This window comes from Dermacentor silvarum, chromosome 3 (assembly GCF_013339745.2).
Source record: "Dermacentor silvarum isolate Dsil-2018 chromosome 3, BIME_Dsil_1.4, whole genome shotgun sequence".
Classification (NCBI taxonomy): Eukaryota; Metazoa; Arthropoda; class Arachnida; order Ixodida; family Ixodidae; genus Dermacentor; species Dermacentor silvarum.
Window position 1 is genome coordinate 169,832,727 of NC_051156.1, and position 23,337 is coordinate 169,856,063.

The 23,337-nt window shown below is 49.2% G+C and overlaps 1 protein-coding gene and 1 long non-coding RNA gene across 3 annotated transcripts in view; one reads left to right on the forward strand and one right to left on the reverse strand.

The window, feature by feature from the left end:
- Window positions 1-6,607: 6,607 nt before the first annotated feature.
- LOC125939693 (glutathione S-transferase Mu 1-like) lies at window positions 6,608-15,195 on the reverse strand. 2 transcript variants are annotated; one of them, XM_049663873.1, is made up of 4 exons: window positions 15,044-15,146; window positions 13,798-13,865; window positions 10,366-10,634; window positions 6,608-7,065 (listed from the first exon to the last, which is right to left on the reverse strand). In XM_049663873.1, the coding sequence occupies exons 3-4, from the start codon at window positions 10,629-10,631 to the stop codon at window positions 6,660-6,662; spliced, it is 672 nt and encodes a 223-aa protein (XP_049519830.1). In that variant the 5' UTR covers window positions 10,632-10,634; window positions 13,798-13,865; window positions 15,044-15,146; the 3' UTR covers window positions 6,608-6,659. The 2 variants fall into 2 exon arrangements, with proteins under 2 accessions (XP_049519830.1, XP_037566334.1); XM_037710406.2 differs by lacking the exon at window positions 13,798-13,865 and having other exon boundaries at window positions 15,044-15,195.
- Window positions 15,196-15,305: 110 nt separating this feature from the next.
- The window catches only part of LOC125944073 (uncharacterized), a 41,174-nt gene continuing 33,142 nt past the window's right edge, over window positions 15,306-23,337 (forward strand). The window contains exon 1 of the long non-coding RNA XR_007466104.1: window positions 15,306-15,400. This is a non-coding gene — a long non-coding RNA (uncharacterized LOC125944073). The remainder of the gene's footprint in view (window positions 15,401-23,337) is intronic.

The following is a 23,337-nucleotide window of genomic DNA, read 5'->3' on the forward strand; positions in this document are numbered from 1 at the left end:
GTTGTGAGTCCTAATGGAAGAATTTACATATATTTTTTAATTTTCACCCCATATTATATTGTTAGGTGCTGAAAGACACCGACGAAATGTACTATTTACACTGTATTTACGAGAGCAGGGCAGCCAGACGGCCAACATGGTAAACAGCTCGTGCCAAGCCCAGATGCCCGTCTTCGTCTTCCTTTGCGCCATGTCTTATAAGCTCCTGTTGTATCGCAACAATATTAATCACGTGAAAAGGGGTAGCCGTCGCCAGCGAACGGCGACAACTTCTCCATTTATTTTTATCTAAAAAATGATTCCGCCTTTTCCGTAAAACTTGTAACGCTACTTTTTTGTTGAAGTGTTCGTAACACATTTGACTCGCTAATACAAACCTTTTACGAGCATAGTTCTTTTATTTGTCCAGAGGAAGCTGGCTCACGTCCAGTTCTGCTTGAATGGCGTGGCACGAAGCAGCGGTCTCCAAGAAAGCATAACTTTTTTTGGGTCTGAACTTTATGCGCCCGGATTGGCCTGGCGCTGCCAAGCCGTTTGATGTATAGAGCTACGGTATATGCTCGCTGCCGGAGCCTACACTGTAACTCTAATTTGATGGACGCGCCTATTACCCATTCTTCCTGTCCTCATCATCGTCTTTCATCACTATTTCTCACTATATTTTTGTCATATTTCCTCGTTCTCCTGCGCAGTGTAGCAGGCCAGAACATATACTAGCACTGGCCGACCTCTTTGTTTTCGTTCTCATCCGTTTCTCTCTTTCCTCGAATAATTTCTGCTCCTCCTCCTCCGAAACAGTTTCATGGATGGACGTATATTGTGGAAATCACCGTTAGAAATATCTTTGTGAGAGTTGTATTCACACTTGTTATTTCTTCTGTCTCTAACGCTGGCTGAAAAGTTAATTTACCAGGTACTACTATAGTGCGTCAAGGTTATCACTCAAGTTTAGAACGGAGGCGGAACGATGCTCGAGCTACCGGCTACTGTGTCGTTTGACTTTTGGATATCATCATCATCATCATCATCATCATCATCATCATCATCATCATCATCATCATCATCATCATCATCATCATCATCATCAATCTATTTTTATGTCCACTGCGAGACGAAGGCCTCTCCCAGCGACCTTCAATTACCCCTGTCTTGAGCTAGCTGATTTCAGGTTGTGCCTGCAAGTTTCCTATATAGTTGCATCATACCATCTATAATTTTCTGCCGTCCTCGACTGCGCTTCCTTTCCCTTGGCACCCATTCTGTAATTCTCGTAGACCACCGGTTACTTGCCCTACATTTTACATGGCCAGCCCAGCTGCACTTTTTCCTCTTAATATCAACTGTCTTCCTATCTCGATCACTATAACACTGTCTTCCTATCTCGATCGTAACGTTACGCCTAACGTTTTTCGTTTCATTGTTTGTTGCGTTCTCTTTTCTTTCTTTCTCTTTTTTTTCTTTCGGGGAATGTTTTGTAAATATTGGTATCTACACATAACAACGTTCATCGAAATCGCTTGAAGCCAGCTCATTGCTGTCAGAGCGTGCCACACAGCGAGTCTGTGGTTAAATAGGTGTAACGTCGTCACTATTGCTCTTTTTCCATGGCTTTATATAATACTTCCGTTGTGTGTTTCTGCGACTCAAGGTTTGCTTGCCAAAGACTTCAGAAAGGCTTATTGTTGAACCGTGCGTTGCTGAGCACGTCTCGCTACAAACTCAAGCGCTAAACTTCTTTCATATCTTAGCAGGCGCCTGTTTCGTACTTCTGTATTTACACACACGGAAAGCCAACATGGGAGACAAACAACAACGCGCGATTAAGCGACGCTGTTAACGAGGCCTGGTCGTGATGCTAGGGTGGCTAGTGATGCGAACCCTCCCGCGCGAGATCTTGCACCTGCGCGAAGCGCGATAATTGTCGAGAGCGTGGCACGCTCTTCTCAATGTCAATCACGACTGCTGCCCATTGCACGGGTCAGCCGTGGTGGGTGGCGGTGACAGAGACACCCACGCTTCCTCGAGCGCGCACGCACGTTCGTGCCACACGGAATGTTTTTGACAGCAGCTGGTGGAATGCTTTACCGCATGAACTCGCTATAGACTACAGTCAGTTCCAGTGTTTTATTCCAGAAATGTACGTATCATGCCATAGCCCTACGTTCGGCATTACTTTAGCCAAATCTCTACCCTATTTGCCTTATATTGTGTCATCATCATCATCATCATCATTTAGAGCTGTTCGTTATACACGATAATTCGTTACATCCGAGTTCGGCTATACATTGTCATTACTTTCTATGGCTACGCTTAACATAGTCTTGACGGCGTTACAGTGTTAAATACGGTAATACAAACTCGGCATATCTCAGCACGCATCCCCAAGAGCAAACTTCAGAAAGCTTGCACAGTTTTGTACTCACAATTATTCGTGGACGGAGGCAAACAGCTTGCGACTTCACATTTTCCTATTCTAATGACATTGTACTTTTTGAAATGCTTCCATTGGTGACATACTGACTGCATAATTTTCATCAGCTAGTGTTCTGCCCCGCAAGATGTAGTCGCGCTTCAATCGCAGGACCATAATTGAAGTCGCGGCTCCTGGTTTGGAACCGCATTTCAGCCTCGCCTTCGCGACCATGTGAACTTACCTTGGTGAGAACCTGAGACTGAACCTAGATCGACTGGTTCTCGGCTGGGCCGCTAGGGGGCGAGCATTTATACAGTCGCGAATAGCAGACCGCGCTCGCTCCAACCAACCTGGCTGCCCGTTCCTCGTCCGTCTCCTCGGCGCGGCGCGGCTCGTGCTTCTGCCGCCTTTGCCACATAGCGACGGCGAGCGGCTTCGGCACGCTGCCGTTTGCGTTCATCTGATTTCTCGGCGATAAAACCTCCTTCTGGTGAGGCATGGTGTACACCACAGCGCATTGACGGTTGTGTTTTGATGCGAACACGTCCAATGACCCCATTAGCGAAAAAGCCGGCGTCTGTCGTCTGCAGCAGAGAAACGGCACCTAAATTCGCATTGTCTGCGACGCCACGTCACGAGTGACGGAACAGAGCGGGCGAAAGGGAACGCCTGCTGCCGCTCTAACGCGCCAGGTGTTGCGTGAGGGGAGAGGGCATCGCCACGACGCCACGTCACCTTTGCTCTCGCTCTCGGAAGCCGGCACACTCCGTATCTCTTTCTCACCTCCACTAGGCTTACCTGTTGCGCGCGCCTGCCGGCCTTGGTGGCCGCTGCTGCTTCCTCGGTCTCCCGTAGCGCAGGACGTCGGTGGCATGCGGTACCGCAGGCTGCTGCTGCTTGCTGGCTCGGGCGGCACGTACCGCTATGGTACATTACTTGCAGCGCTGAACTCGAAGGACCGCTCAGCGGCGTTCAATTGGAGGTTAATGCTTTCGCATTCACAACTCATAAGAAGCGCTTAGGTGTCCTCGGCTTTGTTTGTTTGCCCTCTGTCACTGGCTCATGCATACTATGGGGGACTGGCCACAATGCAGATGGAATTAGAAGGCGATTAGCAGTTCCGTGATAACAACTGAACTAACTGGGAAAGAATCAAAAGAATATGAAAGTAGCTTGTTAGGCTTGTTATTTTTGTCATCCTTCATGTCTCTGAAGCCAGTTCGTTGCTGTGAGGGCGTGCCAGACGTTGGCACCGTCGGGTCTGTTGCTAAACAGCGTAATGTCATCACTATTCCTATTTTATCGCAGGCTAATGATACTTACGCTGTGTGTTACTGTACCTCAGTTTTTAATTGGGCGGCCCGCCCGAGCCCGATCAAACTTTTATGGCGAGACCCGGGCCCGGCCCGGGCCTGGAAATATACTACGTTACCCGCCCGCCCGGCCCGCCATACCTTAAGCCCGAGCCCGACCCGAGCCCGGCTCGAAACCGGCCCGAACCAGGCCCGAGACCAAAAAATACATGTTTTTCAGAGTTGAGAAGCCCGAGAATAACTCGCAGAAAGCTCGAGCCCGGCCCGGGCCCGCGTCAAAAAACCCGAGCCCGGCCCGGCCCGGGTCAAAAAGCACACGCCGTGCCCGAGCCCAGCCTGAGCCCGTGAAAAAACTGCTCTAACGGCCCGGCCCGGCCCGTGCTTTCGGGTAAGCCCGAGCCCGTGCAGTGCTCTAACCTCAGGGTTTGCTTGTAGAAGTCTTAAGAAATGTGTAATGTTCAGTAACGCTGTGGCGAGTCTTCGTTGCTCAGCACGTCTTGTTCCAAGATCAAGCGCTTGACTGCATCCACGTCTTAGCAGGCGCTCGTTTCGTACTTCTGTATTTACATAAACGGAAAGCCAGTAACGGAGACAAACAACAACGTGCGATTAGGTGACGCCATTAACGAGGCAAGGTCGTGATGCAAACCCTCCCGCGGGAGATCTCGCACCTGAGCGAAGCGCGATAATTGCCGAGAGCGTGGCACGCTCTTCTCAATGTCAACCACGATAGCTGCCCAGGCACGGGTCAGCCATAGTTGGTTGCACTGACAGACACACCCACGCCTCCTTGAGCACGCACGCACGCACGCACGCACGCACGCACGCACGCACGCACGCACGCACGTTCGTGCCACACGGAATGTTTTTGGCAGCAACTGGTGGAATGCTTTACCACACGAACTCGTCTGACTATAGTCAGATGCTGTGTGTTATACTAGGGGTTTGTGACGATATAGCCCTGCGTTAAACATCGCCAAATCCCCATCTAATTTGCCGCATATATTAAAAGGCCTGGAAAGAAAACTCCCATATCTTATTTTCTTCGATTTGAAAAAAAAAAAGCTGCAAGCCGCACGATCCCTGTCATAGCACAAATTTCAAAAGCCAATGAAGCATTTGCGCAGTCCCATAACCTCACGTGCTACAAGCACCACATTTAAAATATCCCGAAACATTCACATCGTTCTGCCTCCATTGTTTGGTATAATATTTTTTTTTATCTAGAGTATCTTGAGGCATGTTGAGACAATTGAGTACGAGTGATGGCTAATGGCATGTTGAGGCAATTGAGTACGAGTGATGGCTAATGGCACTTTCCAGTTGGCAAACAAAAGTACTTAGTACTGTTTTCAAAGTGCTTCTCGCGAGAGGAACTGAGCAAATTTTGAGTGCTGCTGTTCGCCCGTGGGAAGGAACCATCAGCTGCATCTCGGACTACGCTTTCATATAAGGATCAGTAGAAAGTGCTGTAAGAGGGACTTCTTGTTGTTGCATCTTGGCATCAGGCTCAGTAACTGATCGACGTGAAATTAACGCGGATGGAAGATAGGCCGTTGCTTTCGTCACATCCACTTCTGCTGCCTTATAGCATACTCACTATTTTGTGTCCGGAATTGCCCCAAAACCGGCAGGGAGCAAGACGCCCCGAGATGGGGCAGCGGTGAGCGGCAGCAAATCCGAGGACAAAGTTGTTCTACTATGATGCGTAGTGCTAGCGCCAGTTAGCGGTTTGAGTCCCGAGTGCTGCTGAGCTGCACATGCGAGTAGTTTGATGATACCATGAAATTAAGAGCACGTTTGGACATGCCAATGGACCCTTTCAGAGCTTTCCGGCAAAAGAGTACAAAATTACGTTGCTTCCGTCAAATAGAAGTGGGACAAATATTCTATTGTATTTTTCTTTCATGCTCCCTGTATAGTCCAGCATTGCTTAAAGTGGAGTCACAAGTTAGTAGTCGGTTATAATGTTATCGCCCACATCTTTTGAAGCTCGAAAATGATGTCATAGATGCTATAGAGGGGCCCAGACGACATTAAGCTAAAGTCCCTAGATTTCCTGCTCTTTTTTAAGAAGCGACATCTACTCCATCGGCCGCCATTATCTTCCTAGATAGCATGCGACCGTCAACGGCCGCTGCTATCTAAACTGCTCGCAGCAGCGTGCAAGTGATTGTGGGGGAACAGCGTTAGGAAGAACATGGCGGCCGGAATGAGCGTCGCCCAATGGGATTCGTCGGCGGTACTTCAAAGCTTGTCGCTACTTAAAGAAAGCAATAAATATCTAGGGACTTTAATTTAAACCTGAACACAGCTCAGTCCGACAGACTCACGGCGATGTCCTCCAATTGCTGAACCTCTACATAAAGAAGAGCACTTTCTGGCGTTCCTTACAGCGCGTTCTGACAGCTAAATTTATTAATTTTTCGGCTCCACTATCGCCAGACCAAGTTCACAAAGGCGCACAGGAAAATTTTATACACGTAATCATCCTCGCCTTCGCAATGCCGGGTGCCAGCCGGTCCGCGTTGTAACGCATGCTGCTCGCATTGCCTGCTGGGTTCGAACAGCGACGCTCCACTTATTTTTCTGCGGTCACGTTGGGGCAACAGCAATTCAACAAACACAAAAGAGAAAAAGAAATAGAGCCACGCCGGAATGCATTGAGCGCCCCGTTTTTCGAGGATAGTAGGTATGCACCGGTGCGTTTTATCAATGACAAAGAGGCACACCGGCGCGGCCCTTGTGCATCCCGGTTGCAATTGTCGACGATGTACTAGTCAATCAATGCGCACTGAAAGTGATGTCTTTCGAAGTGATTGATCTAGAATATGGCCACGGCGTTTTGAACTGGTGCCAACCTGTCAACGTTGACGCCGAATATACCGGAACACTTTATTTCGAAAGCAAACAGCTAAAACAGCCAACGGGTCTCACTTGGAAGACTTCTTGTAGCCCCACGTCCTTAAGGGGCCCAGGATGGGCCATTTGTTGTAGCGGTCCGAAGTGAAGTACTCCTCGATGTTGGGCAGCTGCTCGAACCTCTTCAGGTATTCCACGATGTTCAGGTACCCTTGCACAACCCATGGTTTGAACTGTCGGTGCCAGTCGAGCCCTTCGTAGAGCAGGAAGTCCACGTAGGTCAACCTGTCCCCCATCGTCCACTTCCTGGAGGCTAGGAAGTCGTCCCAGGGTTCCAGGACGTCGCCCAGCTTCTTGGAGTACGAGTCGAGACCATACTCGTCCTTCGGTGACGGCGTGGCCGCGTTGACCAGCTTGAGGCACAGGTCCCGCGCTTGCTGCTCGATCACGTCCAGTTCCGCGTTCTCCTGCTCATCCCTGGGTGGTTGTAAGAAAGAAACGAAGTAGCGAGGACTGTGTAACTACGGCTGTTCAATAAGGAAGCTCAGGCTAAAGTTGTGGGCACAGATACATGACCGAAATTGGCGTAAAAAGCGCCACACTGCTTCCAAGACTTATCTGGTGCCGTATACAGAAGTTGTGGGTGCGAGAGAGATAGAGAGAGAAAAGAAGATAGGAAATGCAGGGAGGTTAACCAGACGCACGTCCGGTTTGCTACCCTGCACCGGGGGAAGGTGTACAGGGATGAAAAGAGAGCAAGGAGATAGTGAGAGCACAGTTTCGCGCACATTTGAAGCTTCGCACCGAGTGTACACACGGTCGCCAAGACCTGTCGACTTGAGGAAATGTAACAACGCTTTCGTGGCTTGCTGGGCCATCGACGCATACGGCCATGGTCCAATGCTGTCCATTTCCGAAAATGGTCTAGAGTCGAGCCGGTTCAATGCTCTCTGGAGAGCTTCACGCTTGACGTCGTACTGAGGACCGAGACATAAGGCGTGTTCAATCGTTTCTTTGGTTCCACAAGAGTTGCACATGGGCGTATCCCCCATTCCAATGCGGAAGGAGTAGGCCTTTGTAAACGCCCCCCCCCCCCCCCCCCCCCGCCCCCGAGCCAGAGGCGGCACAATACCGTCGCCTCGGAGCGGGAAACGTTTGATGGCACTTGTAGCTTTAAGGACGGCTCAATTCTGTGAAGTGACACTTCGGGAGGTTGAGAGAAGACCAATATTTGTGTGGCATAGCGTTAGCCACGATATGAAGCTTTCCTGCAGCGTCGGTCCTGGATAAGGGGATTGGTACTGATCGGTCTTCCAGATCAGCAGACCGGGCGGCTTCGTCCGCGAGGTCATACCAGCAATGCCGGTGTGTCCAGGTAGCCACTGAAATATAATTTCATGCCCTTTAGCGATAGCTTGATGGTGGTCTTCATTTATCTCATATGCCAGCTGCGCATGAGTGCTTTGATAAAGGGCAAAATGCAGACTCTGAAGTGCTGCCTTAGAATGGAAAAAGATGACCCATTTCTGAGGTGTCTGTTGCAGGAGGTATTTTACGGCAGCACGTAGGGCAGCAAGCTATGACGCCGTTGATGTTGTCGTGTGTGACAGTTTGAATTTGATTGTGGTTTTCGTCGCCGGAATGACAACGGCACCATTCCCGTCTTTCCCGGCTTTAGTAATGGTTACGTGCCGAAACCAGTTTTGATTATGAGGCACGCCGTAGTGGAGGGCTCCTGATTAATTTTGACCACCTGGAGATACCAGCGCCGACTTAACAGTTGTGCGTGCAGTTACAAAATAACTGTACATGCAGGCAGATATGCGTGAAACTGCCTGAAATTGACTTTTCGAGGATGCGAAGAATATGCGTGGCATGGCTGTTCACAAAGACTGGTTTACACGTTGGAGCGTTTTCATCGAGCTGATGGTGTCCGAACAGGCAGGCTTTGTCTGGCGAGCAGCGTCTCTTTCAGTAGTATAAAATTTTGTTTCAGAAGTGTCCATGGCACTTGTGGCTTATAGAAGCTCATAAAATAGTTCAAACGGAGATCAGTAAACTATCTCGGCCTTCATTATGCCCTCCATGACATTGGGTCCGAACTTTGCCCTTGTCCGCGCATAGTGAATATATAAGAAAAAAAAAGTTCATTCAGAATAGAAGAATATGTATATACATCTATAGTTCTGAATGTGCCAACTTCTCTTGGTTTACCTGAGAAGAGAGTCGTGACGTCATCAGACGAAGTCGGTGTTGAGTCTTAGCCTCTAGGAATTAGAGCTTCTGGTCCTTGCGCAAGCAAATGACCGTAATGCAACTTTCCCATTGGCAGCTGCGCCCCATGGCGTCGGCAAGAATGAGAAAGCTGACGCCGGAGCAAGAACGCCTTGAAGGAACGATACCTCTGAAGTTCGTATTGCTTCTTCGTGACTGCACGAAAATCCTGTTTCATTGCATGATGAGAAACTTTACGTTTAACCATTGGACCCAACCGGACTGACGCCACGGGCGTAGGAAATAAAACTCCGTGTGCCTCGAAACTCAAATGCAAGCAAACAAATATGTCGCACTGAATTCGTCTTGATGTCGCGTTCACCAGACGCTATGCACAACTCAATGGTCACATCACCTAAGAGTTGCGTTCTAAAATGCTAGAATGAAATACATGTATAGTATACCTGAAATCTATCTATAGTATACCTGATTAAATCAAGCAGGCTAGGTGACCATTTGTCACCGCCCCGTTTCAAAGGGGGCGGTGGCAAATGGACACAGACGACACAGACGCTCTTTTTGCGGCCAGTTTCGGTTTCAAGGAGCCTGCCAAGGGGAACTAATTTTTCGCGTAGCTCTCACATGAAGTCCGCTATTCAAAATTTGATCGTTGGGATAGGTAGTGTCGAAGACGGGCCCCAAAGTACTCATTTGCTGTAGCCACCTATTGTTGATAATTAGAAAGTTAATTACCGTAACTTCGCTAATTACGCACGTAAGTTCGGAAATTGCTCTGTATCTAGAGGCCGCCAATCCGTACACTCGAATGCTAAACATAACGTGACCAAGATATATATTTGTATAATTTTAAAAATTTGGTGCAGCTAAAAAAAACGCCCTGTATATAGAGCTACGCGCGCGGCTGCAACCAGGCAACGTCGGGCGCTGTGCAGAAACAAGCACAAAACCGAAGCTCGCCGTAGACGCCAGACGGACAGTTCAGATCGTTCTCGTGAAAACAACGCAAAGAGACATCGCCGCGAAGACCCTCTAGTGCGCGCTGCCGCAAATGAAACTCTTATGGAGCCACTCTCCAGCTTGCACTGTGACTGCGCGGCGCCGGCCAGTGACGTTTTAGGGGCGAAGCTCCTTAGGGTCGAGCCTTGTCCCTCGTCGCGCCGTCGTAGCCACGCTAGTACTCGCCGCTCCCGCTAGAGGCGCAGCTGTGCTCTCTTTCTCTCTCGTTCCCGACGCGCGCGCGCTCTCTCTCGTCCGTAGCTAGGGGCGCTGCGGTGCACAAGGGCTATATAAGCGCTGTATATACTGTACACATGTACAGTATATATATATATATATATATATATATATATATATATGTGTGTGTGTGTGTGTGTGTGTGTGTGTGTGTGTGTGTGTGTGTGTGTGTCCGGAGAACGCTTCCGGCGTTTTGCCCGGATGATCCCCCGGCCGGTGCTTTGCCCACTCATCATCATTCACTTAGTGGATATGCGGTGTTTTTTTTCTCTAGTTCTTTTTCAACCCGATGACCCACCGTTCACCTACCTGGCAGCTAAGTCGTGCTTTCTTCCCAGGTAGCGGAGGATGGCCAAGCTCTGGGTCAGCCTGACGTCGTCGTCGATGTAGTACGGAAGGTTGGGGAATGTCAGGCCCAGCGTGGACTTTTCCTTCAGCCAGATGGACCTGCCGTAGTCAGGCGGGGCGCCGATTTTGTACAGTTTGTTCTCGAACTCAACTCCCTTGTAGATGAGCAGGTTGCGTATAGGTTGTCCCAGGGACCTGACGTCCCAGTAGCCGAGTACGGGAACCATCGCCTGGTGCAAGAAAACAGCAGCGCCGCGCACAGCGACAGAAATGAGCAGACTGATAGAAGAATGTGTAGGGAAGTCAAGGCACGTGTCAGCAACAAAAGGCAGAACACTGTTCCATTGGTACACGATTAAACTGGAAGAAACAGGCGGTGAACAAGATACACAACGAATAAAAAAACACGCCATATTCCTACTTTTTTGTGTCCGAGTAATCGCTGGTTTCTTCCTATTTGGGCAACAAGGTGCCACGTTCGCTTTGCTTTAACCCTGCACAGGGGAAAGAAAATAACCTGACACGCAGATCCGACACAAAGTTGGGATTTAAATGACGCGAAGCTTGTTTGCATTACCGAAGTGTCAACGATATACGGCAGGCATTACCAAATCCTGACTGGATGCTTACCGCTGTCGTTCAAAAGAAAAGTGTACAATCACTGCATTCTACTCATTCATTGCATTGTGCATTGTACAATTATTGCATTGGTTAACCAAGAAGCTCGAGAACGAGTTAAGGAGCGCACAACGAGCGATGGAACGTAAAATGTTAGGCCTAACGCTAAGAGACTGGAAGTGGTCAGTTGGGCTTGGATCAGAGAGCAAACGAGGATAGCCGATATTCTGGTTGACATTAAGAGGAAGAAATGGAGCTGGACCGGCCACGTAATGCGTAGGAAGGATAACTGGTGGACTATTAGAGTTACATAATGCATACCAAGAGAAGGGAAGCGCAGTCGAGGACGGCAGAAAACTAGGTGGGGTGATGAAGTTAGGAAATTCGCAGGCGCAAGTTGGAATCAGCTAGCGCAAGCCAGGGTTATAATTGCAGATCGCAGGGAGAGGCCTATATATATATATATATATATATCGCACGGACGCGCACTGCTGCCAACAATCGTGCCGTGTGCCACATTGTATAACTCCACCAGTTACCTACGCTCTCGAGAAAAAAGTTCCAGAAATGCACATACCCCCGTGCTTTACGCTGTCTGCTTCGCGGAGAAGACAGCGTAAAGTGGCCCGCATACAGTGGCCCGCATAGCAGCGGGCCACTGGTCCTTAGCCCTTAGCGCAGCGTGCTTCGTCATGACGCACGCTGCCCTAGCTTCCTACCTATTTTTGTTTTTCTTTTTATTGCGATAGCAATTATATGGACACTTCAACCGGATTTCTGCCGTCGCCGTCGTTGTCGCCGTCGCCGTCGTCGCCGCCGTGAGGTTCCGTATAGATTCCAAAGGCGATAAAATCGTCGCCGCGCGCCGTATGCGCGAGCGAAAGCGCGCGGAGGACGCGCGCTGTCACGGAGAGCGAACTCCCCCGCGCGCTATCACTGAGAGCGAACGAACGGCGGAAAGCAAACGCGACCGTCGCGCGAAAGGCCGGGGGGGGGTATGGGAGGGAGGGAGGCGGGGCGACGCTGTGCTCCGGCACCAAAGGCGTATCTTGCAACCGGGCGTAAGGGGAACTTGCCACTCAATCTCCCACGCGAAAGCAAGAAAGCGGGAAGGCAGCGCGGAAAGGAGGGGGGCAGCTTCTCCTCTGCCAACAACTTCTCCTCTGCACAACTCCTCTGCACTTTGCCCGGCGTTGGCGGTCGCCCGCACCGTCTCTTATCTCCACACGCCTCTGACCTTTGTATGCGCTGTGCATTCGCCGCTCAGTTTCCGTTGAAGCGCTAGACCGCGCGAGCCTTCGCCCGCTGTGGCGGCTGAGCTTGCTTCCAGCGTTTTGACAGTCGTTGCCTGCGGTCATTCAGTGTGATCCATTCATGTTTGCTTGTGCGCGCTGACACCACGATTGTTAATTCAGTTAGTAAGCGAATGTGTCCAAGTTTATGCAGCCGATAAAACCACTATCCCTACTCCGAATAGCTCTCTACTAATTTGCTATCGCAATCGATGCTTCGCCTTTCGGGCGAAACTGCGACATTTTTCTTTTTTATCCGTGGTGGAGCGATTGCTGCTCGTTGGGCCAGTGTATTTTCGTCATCTGCTTTCTTGGCTCCGCGAAAAAAGCAGACGACGGAAAGCAGGGGGATTTGCGCATTTCTCATATGGCGACACCCTCCACTTTTTTCTCGAGAGTGTCGGTGCAGTCACGGCTCGCGTGTTGCAGCTCATATTGAAAGCGATAGAACTCCCCGCCTACGCGTATTGCGTTTGGATCAGTCGGACCACATGGACAGGCTGAAGAGAAAACAAAATTGAAGTCAACTACAGCTAAGATGGACTCCTTTGTGCCCTCCGTAAGCGAACTCGACAGGTCTCGTTAAAACGCGGCGTCCACCTATCAACACCTCATAGTAAAAGAAATGACGTTTTTGTTGAGAAAAAATAGATTAAGTTTGTTTTTATTTATAATACCACGTAAAACAATCACTTTTTAGAAGTTTTTTTTTCTTTTTTATCTATATATTCAAAAAACGCGCTCGTGTCTGTCGCCATGTTTCTTTACGGCGAGTGCACTCCGTTTTCCCGTTTAGCACCGCGTAGCCTAAAGTGTCACTCAAGGTCCCGAAGTGCACTCCCCGTAAGTGCACTTAACTTGCCCGCTTGTCAGGGGTATTACTTGAACGGGGAATAAGGCGATATTTGGAACGGTCACGAGCCACTTTAGTACACCAGCGCTAAGATGCCCACTGAACTAAACGTGATAAACACTGTAAACTGGCGGTTTTAATTACGTAGCCTTCGTTTGCCGCACGGCACGTTTGGGCAAAGTTCAGACTGATATTCAAAGTTGCTCGGTTCTACATAATTAAGCTGCGCGTTAAGGGTCGGCCGTCACAAATGCATCAAAACGACTTTCATTCTTGTCTGAGTACGTATGTTCTAATTCCTTTTCTATTTATGCAGGAATTGCGACAGTTCCTAACCATTTTCTTCACTTTCAAAGAGATGGACTAATTAGTTTTTATATACTAGTTTCGCAATCCTAGTACTGTGCTGGCGAGATTATCACGTCAACAACTTCATTCCGAAGAGAGAAAGTGTGTACATGGTTCATGGCGTCCAAGAAAAGACTACGGGCCGAAAACACATAATATATTAAATTCCTAAGTGTTCTTTGATATTGGCCTGCCGTCTTCTCAATAATATGTCCAGCATTAAGATTGGCTGATTCTCTTATGACCGATTTTACCGTACAAGATGGCTTTGTGAATACATGCCTAGCTCTCCCAGGCACTGTCAGCGAGGTCCACTTCCTTGCTCTATAACCTACCTCTGTTAAAGGCACCTGAAAGACCAACACTAAATTAGTTGGCACCGATAAAGTATTGCAGACCGCTACTCCCGATCGCGAACTCCCGATACAGATTTCTGTTGCTCAATACGTGCTGCATAAAAGTGTTTTTCCGAGCATGAAAGAAGCCCGCGGATGAATTGCCGCACAACTGGCCGCTCGAGGCACTTTGCGTGTATTCGCGGGCTTCTTTCATACTCGGAAAAACACTTTTATGTAGCACGTATTGAGCAACAGAAAGCTGTATCGGGAGTTTTTCATGTTGCTCTACAACTTTCTCATTGACACTTTGATAATTAGGACAGTACTTCGCGAATGAGATAATTAATTGTAATCACCTAATTAAATCTCAGTAACGAAACAATTCCTGGCGGCTACTCCACTGCACTGGAAACAATACGCACCGGGTTTGCTTCGCTTAACGCCGTTCCTCTTTTTTTAAAATCGTGCTGCGTGATAGCTGGGACACCCTATATATATATATATATATATATATATATATATATATATATATGTACATCCAGGGTTTGAGTAGAACGAAATATAAGATATATACAGGTCATAGGGCTGATCAGCCCGGATTTGTTCACACATCAATGTCACTTTCATCACATATTCAGGCGTCACAGTTATCAACAGCTACATCTCTCGTGTGCTTCTGTAGCGCTTCCTTTTTACAAACAGTACTTTCTAATCTACCACCCAACCAGCGTGCCGGAAGCTGGGAAGAGTGGACCACTCTCCCAATAAAGTTGGAAAAACTACGGTGCAGCTTCTGGTGCAGCACGTCAAGAACGTGCTGGGCCAGGAGGCATGAGCCTACCAGGAGGCACGGACTGAAGCCTTAGTTGAATTGGGAATAATAAATGCCATTTCTCTCTCTTTCTCTACCTTACAGGACTCGACAACAGCCACAATTACCAAGATTCTGAGACGATTGTCCCTATCAATGCCAGGAGCCAGTAGTCCAGCAGGGGCAACGAAGTTGCACAAATTTTCTTACCACTATATTTAACATTAATGCGTCAAATTTCTGTGCACATGTCTAAAGAATCGGACAATTTTGCTAAGCAAACGATTGTTGTAGATTCAGCTTTCGCAACTGTTAACCAAAACGGCTCTTGCAAACCCGTGGAAATCAAAGCATAAATTCGTTTCCAAATTATACTCACAGTAAAATGTGCCTGCTTTTTCTATTGGGCGGGAACTTGTACTGACTGATTTCACAGGTGTTCCAACACGTCGTCAGATGCTTTATCTTGCCACCTTTTTTTTCTTTTTTTTTTTTTAGGGTGACCGACACGAGCCGTCATCAAACGCAGCACGAGTCCCACCCACGGTTCTCTAACCGTGTCGACAGCGCTCTCCTTATCAGCACTGCCGTAAAGAGGCACTGACGTTTCTTCGACGAATCGCTTATCTGTGAAGCGCGAAAGAAAAACGCCCTCCTATCTGTTCAGTCGGTAGATAACAAGACTTGGCCAGTGGCCTTTCTTGTGTTCGCAGAAATTCAACAATTCCGCCATATTGTGAGTACGGCAAATCTTTTATTTGTTTTGGAAACATACAACTGGGCTTAATTATAAAAAGAAAGTTATAAGCATCAATTTGTTTTATCGTGTCGCGCTCGTTCACTGCATGCCACTTAACCTCAGGCGTGAACGTGTATTTAGACATTGAGCGTTGGACCCTGTAATGCATGCGTGGGTAAGGTAAGTCTTAATTGGAGCCTGGGTAAGGAGTTGCGCGAGTGAGAGAGAAAAAACCTGTGCTCCCGGGAGCAGGATGCGTCAGTAATAGCTTGTGTAGCAGAGTGAGTGTTCTGTGCCGCCGCCGCTCGAGAATGCGCTCCACGCGTTCCCGTGTTCACGGTTTCTTTCAGAACAATGAGTGAGGCAACCGGTGCGAATGCTTCGTCTGCCGCTGCTGCTAAACGAGCTGCCCGAGCAGAGGCTCAGCGCCGCCGCCGAGAGGACCCTGTCATTCAGAATCAAATTCTTTACCACCATATGTAATGAAATGAAAACACCTAAATAGCTGCGTTCAAAATTCGTGTTGTGGAGTATCGTAATCGTCAATGAACTTTAAAGTGCTCTTTGGAGAACGTTTACGAAAAGGAACGCCTCTCAGCAGTCGATAAGAACATGTCCGACTGGCTCTCGGCCCCTATTCACACACACACAAAAAAAGCCCTTAGTAAGGATTGTTCGTAAGAGCAAATTCCAGCCAAATGTGAAGCTGGACATATTAAGCGCGAAGGCCGGCGGCCAATTGCAAACATCACTTAGGAAAGAAAAGCTGTGTGAATTCGGCCCCTGGTTATCGGCAGACTAAGCCAGTTCGTGGCTCCTGGCACAAAATAGCTCCGCTCTGTGCCAACCACGTTTTTACAGGCAGCTTGTCAGTGTGCAAGTTAAGTTTTAGCTCTGACTGGTAGGGTAATCTTCTTACTCTCTTCAATACACCTTGTCCTTTGCATCCACTTTAAATAGATCGATACTAAGGTGCTGAAAAAACACTTTCAATTAGATCTCATGTCAACCGTTTGCCAGTAACAGTAGTCAGATACTCTAAAACCGGCGTTTCGAGCGTAAATCCACGAAACAACTTCTCTCAAAAAGCCATTGACACCGTTGTAATGATTGCCATTTGAAGTACAAACGAAGTTGGGCAGGATAGAAGCGAGACCAATTTAAGAGCGTTCTTAAAAAAAGTCGCAGATTCGCCCGAAAGGCGAAGCATCGACTGCGATAGAAAATTAGTGGATAGGTATACCAAGTAAGGATAGTAGTTTTATCGGCCGTACAAACTTGTAAACATAGGCACACGAACTAAATTAACAAGCATGGTGTCTCACGCGCGCAAGCAAACATAGACGCATCTCACTCGATGACCGCGGAAACTCGCTGTGCAACCGCTGGAGTGAGTCAGCGCAGCAGCAGCAGCAGCGAGCGAATTAAGCTTCGTGCCGGCGATCGCATCAACGTGATCTTAGCCCCGAAAACACAGGGATGGGGGACTCCGCCCCCGCCGCCGATGACTTTCAAGATAGAGCCGCGCGGGCGGCGCTCGCGGCACAGAAACGCCCCCTCCTTCCCCCCTGTTGGGACTCGGGTAGCGTTTAGGACGGTGATCCTTCAACCAAAGGAATGAGTACGTCCGGGAGTAAAGCGAGATAAAAAAAGGGGTTTATTCTACATATTTACAGTGGCTCCAAATATGGAAGCCCACTCCATCGGAGAGCACTTTCAAAGTTTCAGCTCACTACATGTCTGAGCACATATCAGAACATGTCAGGACACACCACTGCACTCAAGGTGTCTCCTTATAAAACATTCGTCTTCCCTAGTTGACCCGACTAGGGAATCAGATGACCTTGATGCGGCCAATCAGAGTGGTCGTATTGTTTACAGAACTCCGCCTGTAATGTTGCACCTTCGGAGCAACGACGAGGCAATCTGGAAACAGGGGTTTCACGCTCCTTCCACGAAAGTCGGTGACTTAGCTTCTTGCCCTCCGACGGTCATCTTGGCAGAGTCGGGAGAATGGCCTTCGCGCTAATCCCCGCTTCCAACGAAGGATGGCGGTTGTGGTCAGTCGCTTCTAAGTGAGCTTCTTTGCCCTCGCGTCACCGCCGGTGTCGGGCCGCGTCGCCATGTAGGCGGCCGCTGATGAAGGGGGTGGCATCGGGGAAGCACCCAAAGGATGCGCACTGTCGAGTTGGGGCGCTTGTTTGCCCGTCTCATCGGTGTCGGGCACTGTCGCCGTCTGGGCGACGCTGATGAAAGGGCCTGCCTCGATGGGTAACAATCAAAGAATGCGCCCAGCCGATTCGGGACGCAACACCCCGGTGCCTTCCATCCCGGCGGGAGCGCGCGGCCGCAGTAAAGCGCGGCCCCTCCACCCCCCTACCCTGCCTTCGGAGCGTTGTGCGTGACTGGAAGGCTGCGCTTCCGGCGGCAGCGCGCGGCCGCAGTAAAGCGCGGCCCCTCCATCCCCCTACCCTGTCTCCGGAGCGTTGTGCGTGACTGGAAGGCTGCGCTTCCTTCCCGCCTCCCGCCCTTGTGTGCGCGAGCCGCGATTGCCGGCTCACCGTCGCATGTTTTCACTCGCACATACAGCGTACGGTGCGCGGCGACGATTTTATCGCCCGTGGACATTATACGGAACCTCACGGTGACGGCGACGCCGACGTCAGCAATGTGCCACCCGCACATTGCTATAATTGTGCTATAGTTGTGCGATGCTCACACTCAACTACACGAGAAGCATGTTCAGTCGTTCCTAACAGAGCTGGTTAGGATCGACTGACCCCTTAAGAGATGTCGTACATGGATGCCCAAATTATTGTGGCTTATTTATTCAAGGTGAGTGAGAAAATAATAAAGCGCCTGTAACTGACTCCACTCGAGATATAATATGTAATGATTCTATCTGTTGCACACTGCACCGGTCCACTAATTGGCTATGTTTGTGAATGCATGTCCTTTGTCGGTGTGAAATGCTGCTCATAGTGGCTTCTTATCAAAGTCTTACGTAAACACGTCGGAGATAAACCTTTGCCTGCGACTACGTATTGCGACACATAGAAAATAACTTATACTCATATTGATGCTGGTATATGCTAAAAGCACACGACGATCGAGATGAAAAAGCGGGGTAAAAATGCAGCAGAATGTAGGGCGGTAGTTCGCGGCACAAATATGATACTCGTCGTTAAAGACACAAAGTACGGCGTACTAGATGTCGTCTAGTCTTTCATACAGTGTCTGACCCCCCACCCCCCCCGTTTTCCCCAGAACGCGTATAATTACGCAGATCTCGCAGAAAGAAGCTTGGCTAGAGTGATAGAATACTGGGGAGTGTCCAAAGCGCCGCAGCACTGCTGTATACCGGACCCGCGGGCTTTCTTCGCTGTGGAAGCCGCGCCAAGGCGGCGGACGTCTGCTGCGAGCCTGATATTTTGGTTGCTATTAGCGAACATCGTGATAATTTGGGATATATTAAGTACCACGTCACCGCAAGGTAATACCGCAGTGACTCACCGCACAGAGAACGCGTTTGCCGGCGGTGAATACGGGTATTTTGTCTACATATTTCTATAGCTCGCTTGGTCCGCGCTTACGCGGCTCTTTGAGAAACGCGTTCCGCGCGCTTCATTTAGTTATGCGTGGAATGAGCAACGTGAACGTGCTGAAGAAGAAAATAAACTGGAGTTCGCGATGACACAGAAGAACGTAGCAGGGCCGGTATTTTGTAGCGATGCCTTTAAAGTAATAATGCCTTCTCGCGCTTATCGCGCTTTGTCAGTGGTCAGAGCGACGGTCCGCTCACGATATCAACGTTGATAACGCGAGCGGACCGTCGTTCTGACCACTGACAAAGCGCGATAAGCGCGAAAAGGCATTATTACTTTAAAGGCATCGCTACAAAATAGCGGCCCTGGCTAGCTCATGCTAACGCTTTTACACCATGTCGTTTCTTTTCTTTTATTTCATGCATTCAATTTGTTTTACAAGACTGCCTCCCGCGCTCTGCTGTTTCTTTGTTAAGGCGAAATCCTAAACTGGCTCTTGGGAAGCGGAATGTGTCCGTCGGTTTGGGGCCGCGGTACCAAAAATAAATACAAACCGCGTAACTCTCGCGTCTCGTTCACTTGGTATAGTATATACCAGAGTATACATATAGCGTGGAAAGGCACAGATGTATGACTAAGATGACTGATGGGTCTTGGCTTTAGTAACTTGACATACTTGCATTCACGTCACGATTAACGATAGCAATATGACGTGTGGTGCAAACCCGCATTATTCGGCCGGAAATCCCTGTGATGGTGTGGGTGTGATGATCAGAACGTGTTGAATGCCCCTCTCGATCCCAACGTGTCGAATTTACCCATGTATCGTGAAGAACTGAGAGCACAGGTAAAGAGTAATAATTGTAATGATAATTTCTGGGGTTTTACATCCAAAGAGAGAGAGAGAAACGTGGTGGGAAAGGCAGGGAGGTTAACCGGAAAAGATTCTGGTTTGCTACCCTGCACTGGGGGAAGGGGAAGGGGAAATGAAAGGCGGAAAGAATAGGGAAGAGAAAAAGCAGTCACAAAAAAAAAGGAAAAAGAAAAGGAGGAGGTTCGAAACGTCTGTGAGAACTATAGTCTGTCAGATAGTCCACTCGATCGCAAAAACTTCAAGAGTGCCTTGACTGACTTGTTGTGTGACGACTGTATAGGCCGGCGTTCCAGGACTGTCTGCTCCGAAAGCGGCTGGTCGTCAAGACGTGCCAGCGCGGTCGCGAGTGACTGCCTATGTGCGCTGTATTGGGGACGGTGACAAAGTACGTGCTCGATTGTTTCCTCGTCGCCGCAGTGATCACACGCAGCACTATCCTCCCATCCGATGCGGAAAGCAAACGACTTTGTAAATGCGACACCAAGCCACAATCTGCAAAGTACTGTTGTTTCGTGTCGGGATAGTCCAGGTGGAGGTCGAAGTCGAAGACAGGGGTCTAGTCGATGCAGACGTGTGTGTTGCAAACTAGGTGTGTTCCACAACGATTGTGTGGCATCGTCTGCAATCACTCGAAGTTTCGCTGCTGCATCTGTTCGTGACAGCGGGATTGGTTCCTGTGCGCCGTCTTCGTGAGCAGATCGAGCAGCTTCATCAGCATATTCGTTGCCCATTACGCCACAGTGGCTAGGGAGCCACTGAAAGGTGACGTCGTGTCCTTGCTCGACGAGGCAATGAAGGAGCTCTCGGATTTCTAGGACTAGTTGTTCGTAGGGTCCACGGTGTAAGGCGGAAAGCAAGCAATGTAGCGCTGCCTTGGAGTCACTGAAAACACTCCATTTGTTAGGTGGTTCCTCACGAATTATGCGAAGTGCGCTACGAAGAGCAGCAAGCTCCGCGGCTGTCGATGTCGTCTGGTGTGATGTCTTGAATTTCAAGGTGGAGACTTTCGCAGGAAAAAACACTGATCCTGCAGAACCGTCCACGGTGGTTGAACCATCAGTGTATAGATGGGTATGATCACTGTATTTTTCGTAGAGCATGATCAGCGAAAGTTGCTTGAGAGCTGGTGATGAGAGTTCGGCTTTCGTTCGAATTCCAGGCACTGTCAGTCGAACTTGTGGCTGAGCCAAGCACCAAGGAGGAAACAAAACTCTCGTTGCAGCTGTGTAACCTGATGGAAGGTATATACGATAAGGCAGTATTGTCTGACAAAAGGAGGCACGTGGTCGGTCTTCTGGCAGTGAGGCTAGATGGTGGGAAGGGGCGCGAGCAAGGTGCCTGACGTGTGCTCTGAGCGCTTCCATAATAATGTGAATCTTGGCTGGGTAGTCATGTGCAATTGCAATGGTTTCTGATGTTGATGTACATCGTGGCAACCCTAGACAGACCCTAAGTGCCTGTGCCTGAGCACTTTCGATTGTACGAATGTTAGTTCTACAGGTATTGGTCAGCACTGCCAAGCTGTACCTCAGATACCCGAGAAACAGCGTCCGGTAGAGTTGCATCATCGCGTGTACTGAAGTACCCCAGGATTTTCCTCCAAGAAACTTGAAGAGATGGGAGATGGCTGTCAGGCGCTTCTTTAGGTTGGTGACATGGGGACTCCAACAAAGGTCACGATCGATGATTACCCCTAAGAACCTGTGCGTTCTGACGTAAGGGATATTTTGTCCATCGATGGTTATGGTGTATGGTGTCATTCGTTTCCGGCTAAATGCGATCAATGCGCATTTTTCTGGGGAAATCTTGAGGCCTTGTTCATTAAGGTACGTCGCTATCAACGCCGCAGATTTTTGGAGCCTAGCACGTACTTGTGGACGCGTCACGCCAGATGCCCAGACGCATATGTCATCCGCATATATTGACAACTTCACCGTATTTGGTAGGCATTCTACTAGGGCAATGAGCACAAGATTGAAGAGTGTTGGGCTCAACACACCACCCTGTGGTACTCCACGGTGTGTATAGTGTTGAGAAGTTGGGCCGTCTTCAGTATGCACAAATAGAGACCGCATATGTAAATAACTGCGTGTCCAACGATAAAGCCTACCGCCGAGGCCAACCATTTCCAGAGCCTCTAATATAGCCTCATGAAGAACATTGTCATATGCTCCTTTGATGTCGAGGAACATGGCGACAGATAATCGCTTGCACGTCTTTTGATGTTGAACGTAAGTAACCAAATCGATGACGTTGTCAATGGAACATCGGTGACGTCGAAAGCCAGCCATTGCGTCTGGATAAACTTCATAGCGTTCCAGGTACCATTCAAGTCTGGCGAGGATCATTCGTTCCATCACCTTCCCAATGCAACTAGCCAGCGCGATTGGGCGGTAGGAAGTAATCTCTAGAGGAGACTTGCCAGGTTTGAGGAGTGGTACCAGGCGGCTGGTCTTCCATTCTTGAGGAACGTTTCCATTCTCCCAGGACTCATTGAAGATGTTCAGCAAGGCACTTCGCGCTAGTTCACCGAGGTGGCACAAGGTACAGTAAGAAATACCATCTGGTCCAGGGGACGACGACCGATTACACAGGGCAAGTGCCGCGTCGAGCTCTTGAGTGGTGAACGGCAGATCCATGCGTGAGTCCCGTGTGTCCGGAACGTAGTCAGATGTAAGGGAACTTGATCCCACTGACTGGCCTGTAATCATGGCACAGAAATCTTCCGCTACGTCGAGGTCTTGTCGGCGTTGGAAAAGTGCTAGTGCCTTGAATGGAAAGCGTTGTTCCGGAACGGAACGTAGGCCTCTCACAGTTCTCCATATTTGAGACAGTGGCTTGCGGGGGTCAAGGGACTCACAATACTTTGTCCATCGCTCCGATTCCAGTTTATCCATGCGGCGTTGTATCTTCTTTTGAGTGCGCCGAGCTGTCCTTAGATCGTGAATGGACTTCGTGCGTCGGTATCTTCGTTCGGCGCGACGACGAATAGCACGAAGTCGCTCCAACTCCAGGTCGAAATGCGAGTACTTCGATGAGCACATGAGCGTGCACATAGCGGTCTGCGCCGCTTCTTTAATAGCTTCCTGCAGTCCAGATAAAAGACCTTTCTGACAAGCGTCCTCCAGGTGGTTTTTAAACACAGTCCAATCAATTCTTCGTAGTGTGCTTGGCGGGTGAGTGTTAGACATGCCGTCAATCTTGAGGTAGGTGGGGATGTGATCGCTGCCATGTGTCTCAATGTCCAAAAACCACTTAACGCGCGTGGCAAAGCGGCGTGATACAAAGGTCAAGTCCAGGCAGCTGCTGTACACTGTGCCGCGTAGAAACGTAGGACTTGCATCATTGAGCAGCAAGAGGTCATGATTGGAGGAAAACGAAGCGAGACTTCGTCCGGTTGCGTTGACTTTTGAGCTTCCCCAAATGGTGTGATGGGCGTTAAAGTCCCCGGTGATAATCCAAGGACCAGGGGACGCTTTTATTATGTCTTCTAGTCTTTTGGTGTCAAACCGGCT

Coding starts and splice junctions, on each gene's coding strand:
- LOC125939693 (XM_037710406.2), bottom strand. CDS start 10,631: ATGGTTCCCGTACTCGGCTACTGGGACGTCAGGTCCCTGGGACAACCT. Junction 7,066..10,365: donor AAGCACGACTTAGCTGCCAG/GTAGGTGAACGG, acceptor ACAACCACCCAG/GGATGAGCAGGAGAACGCGG.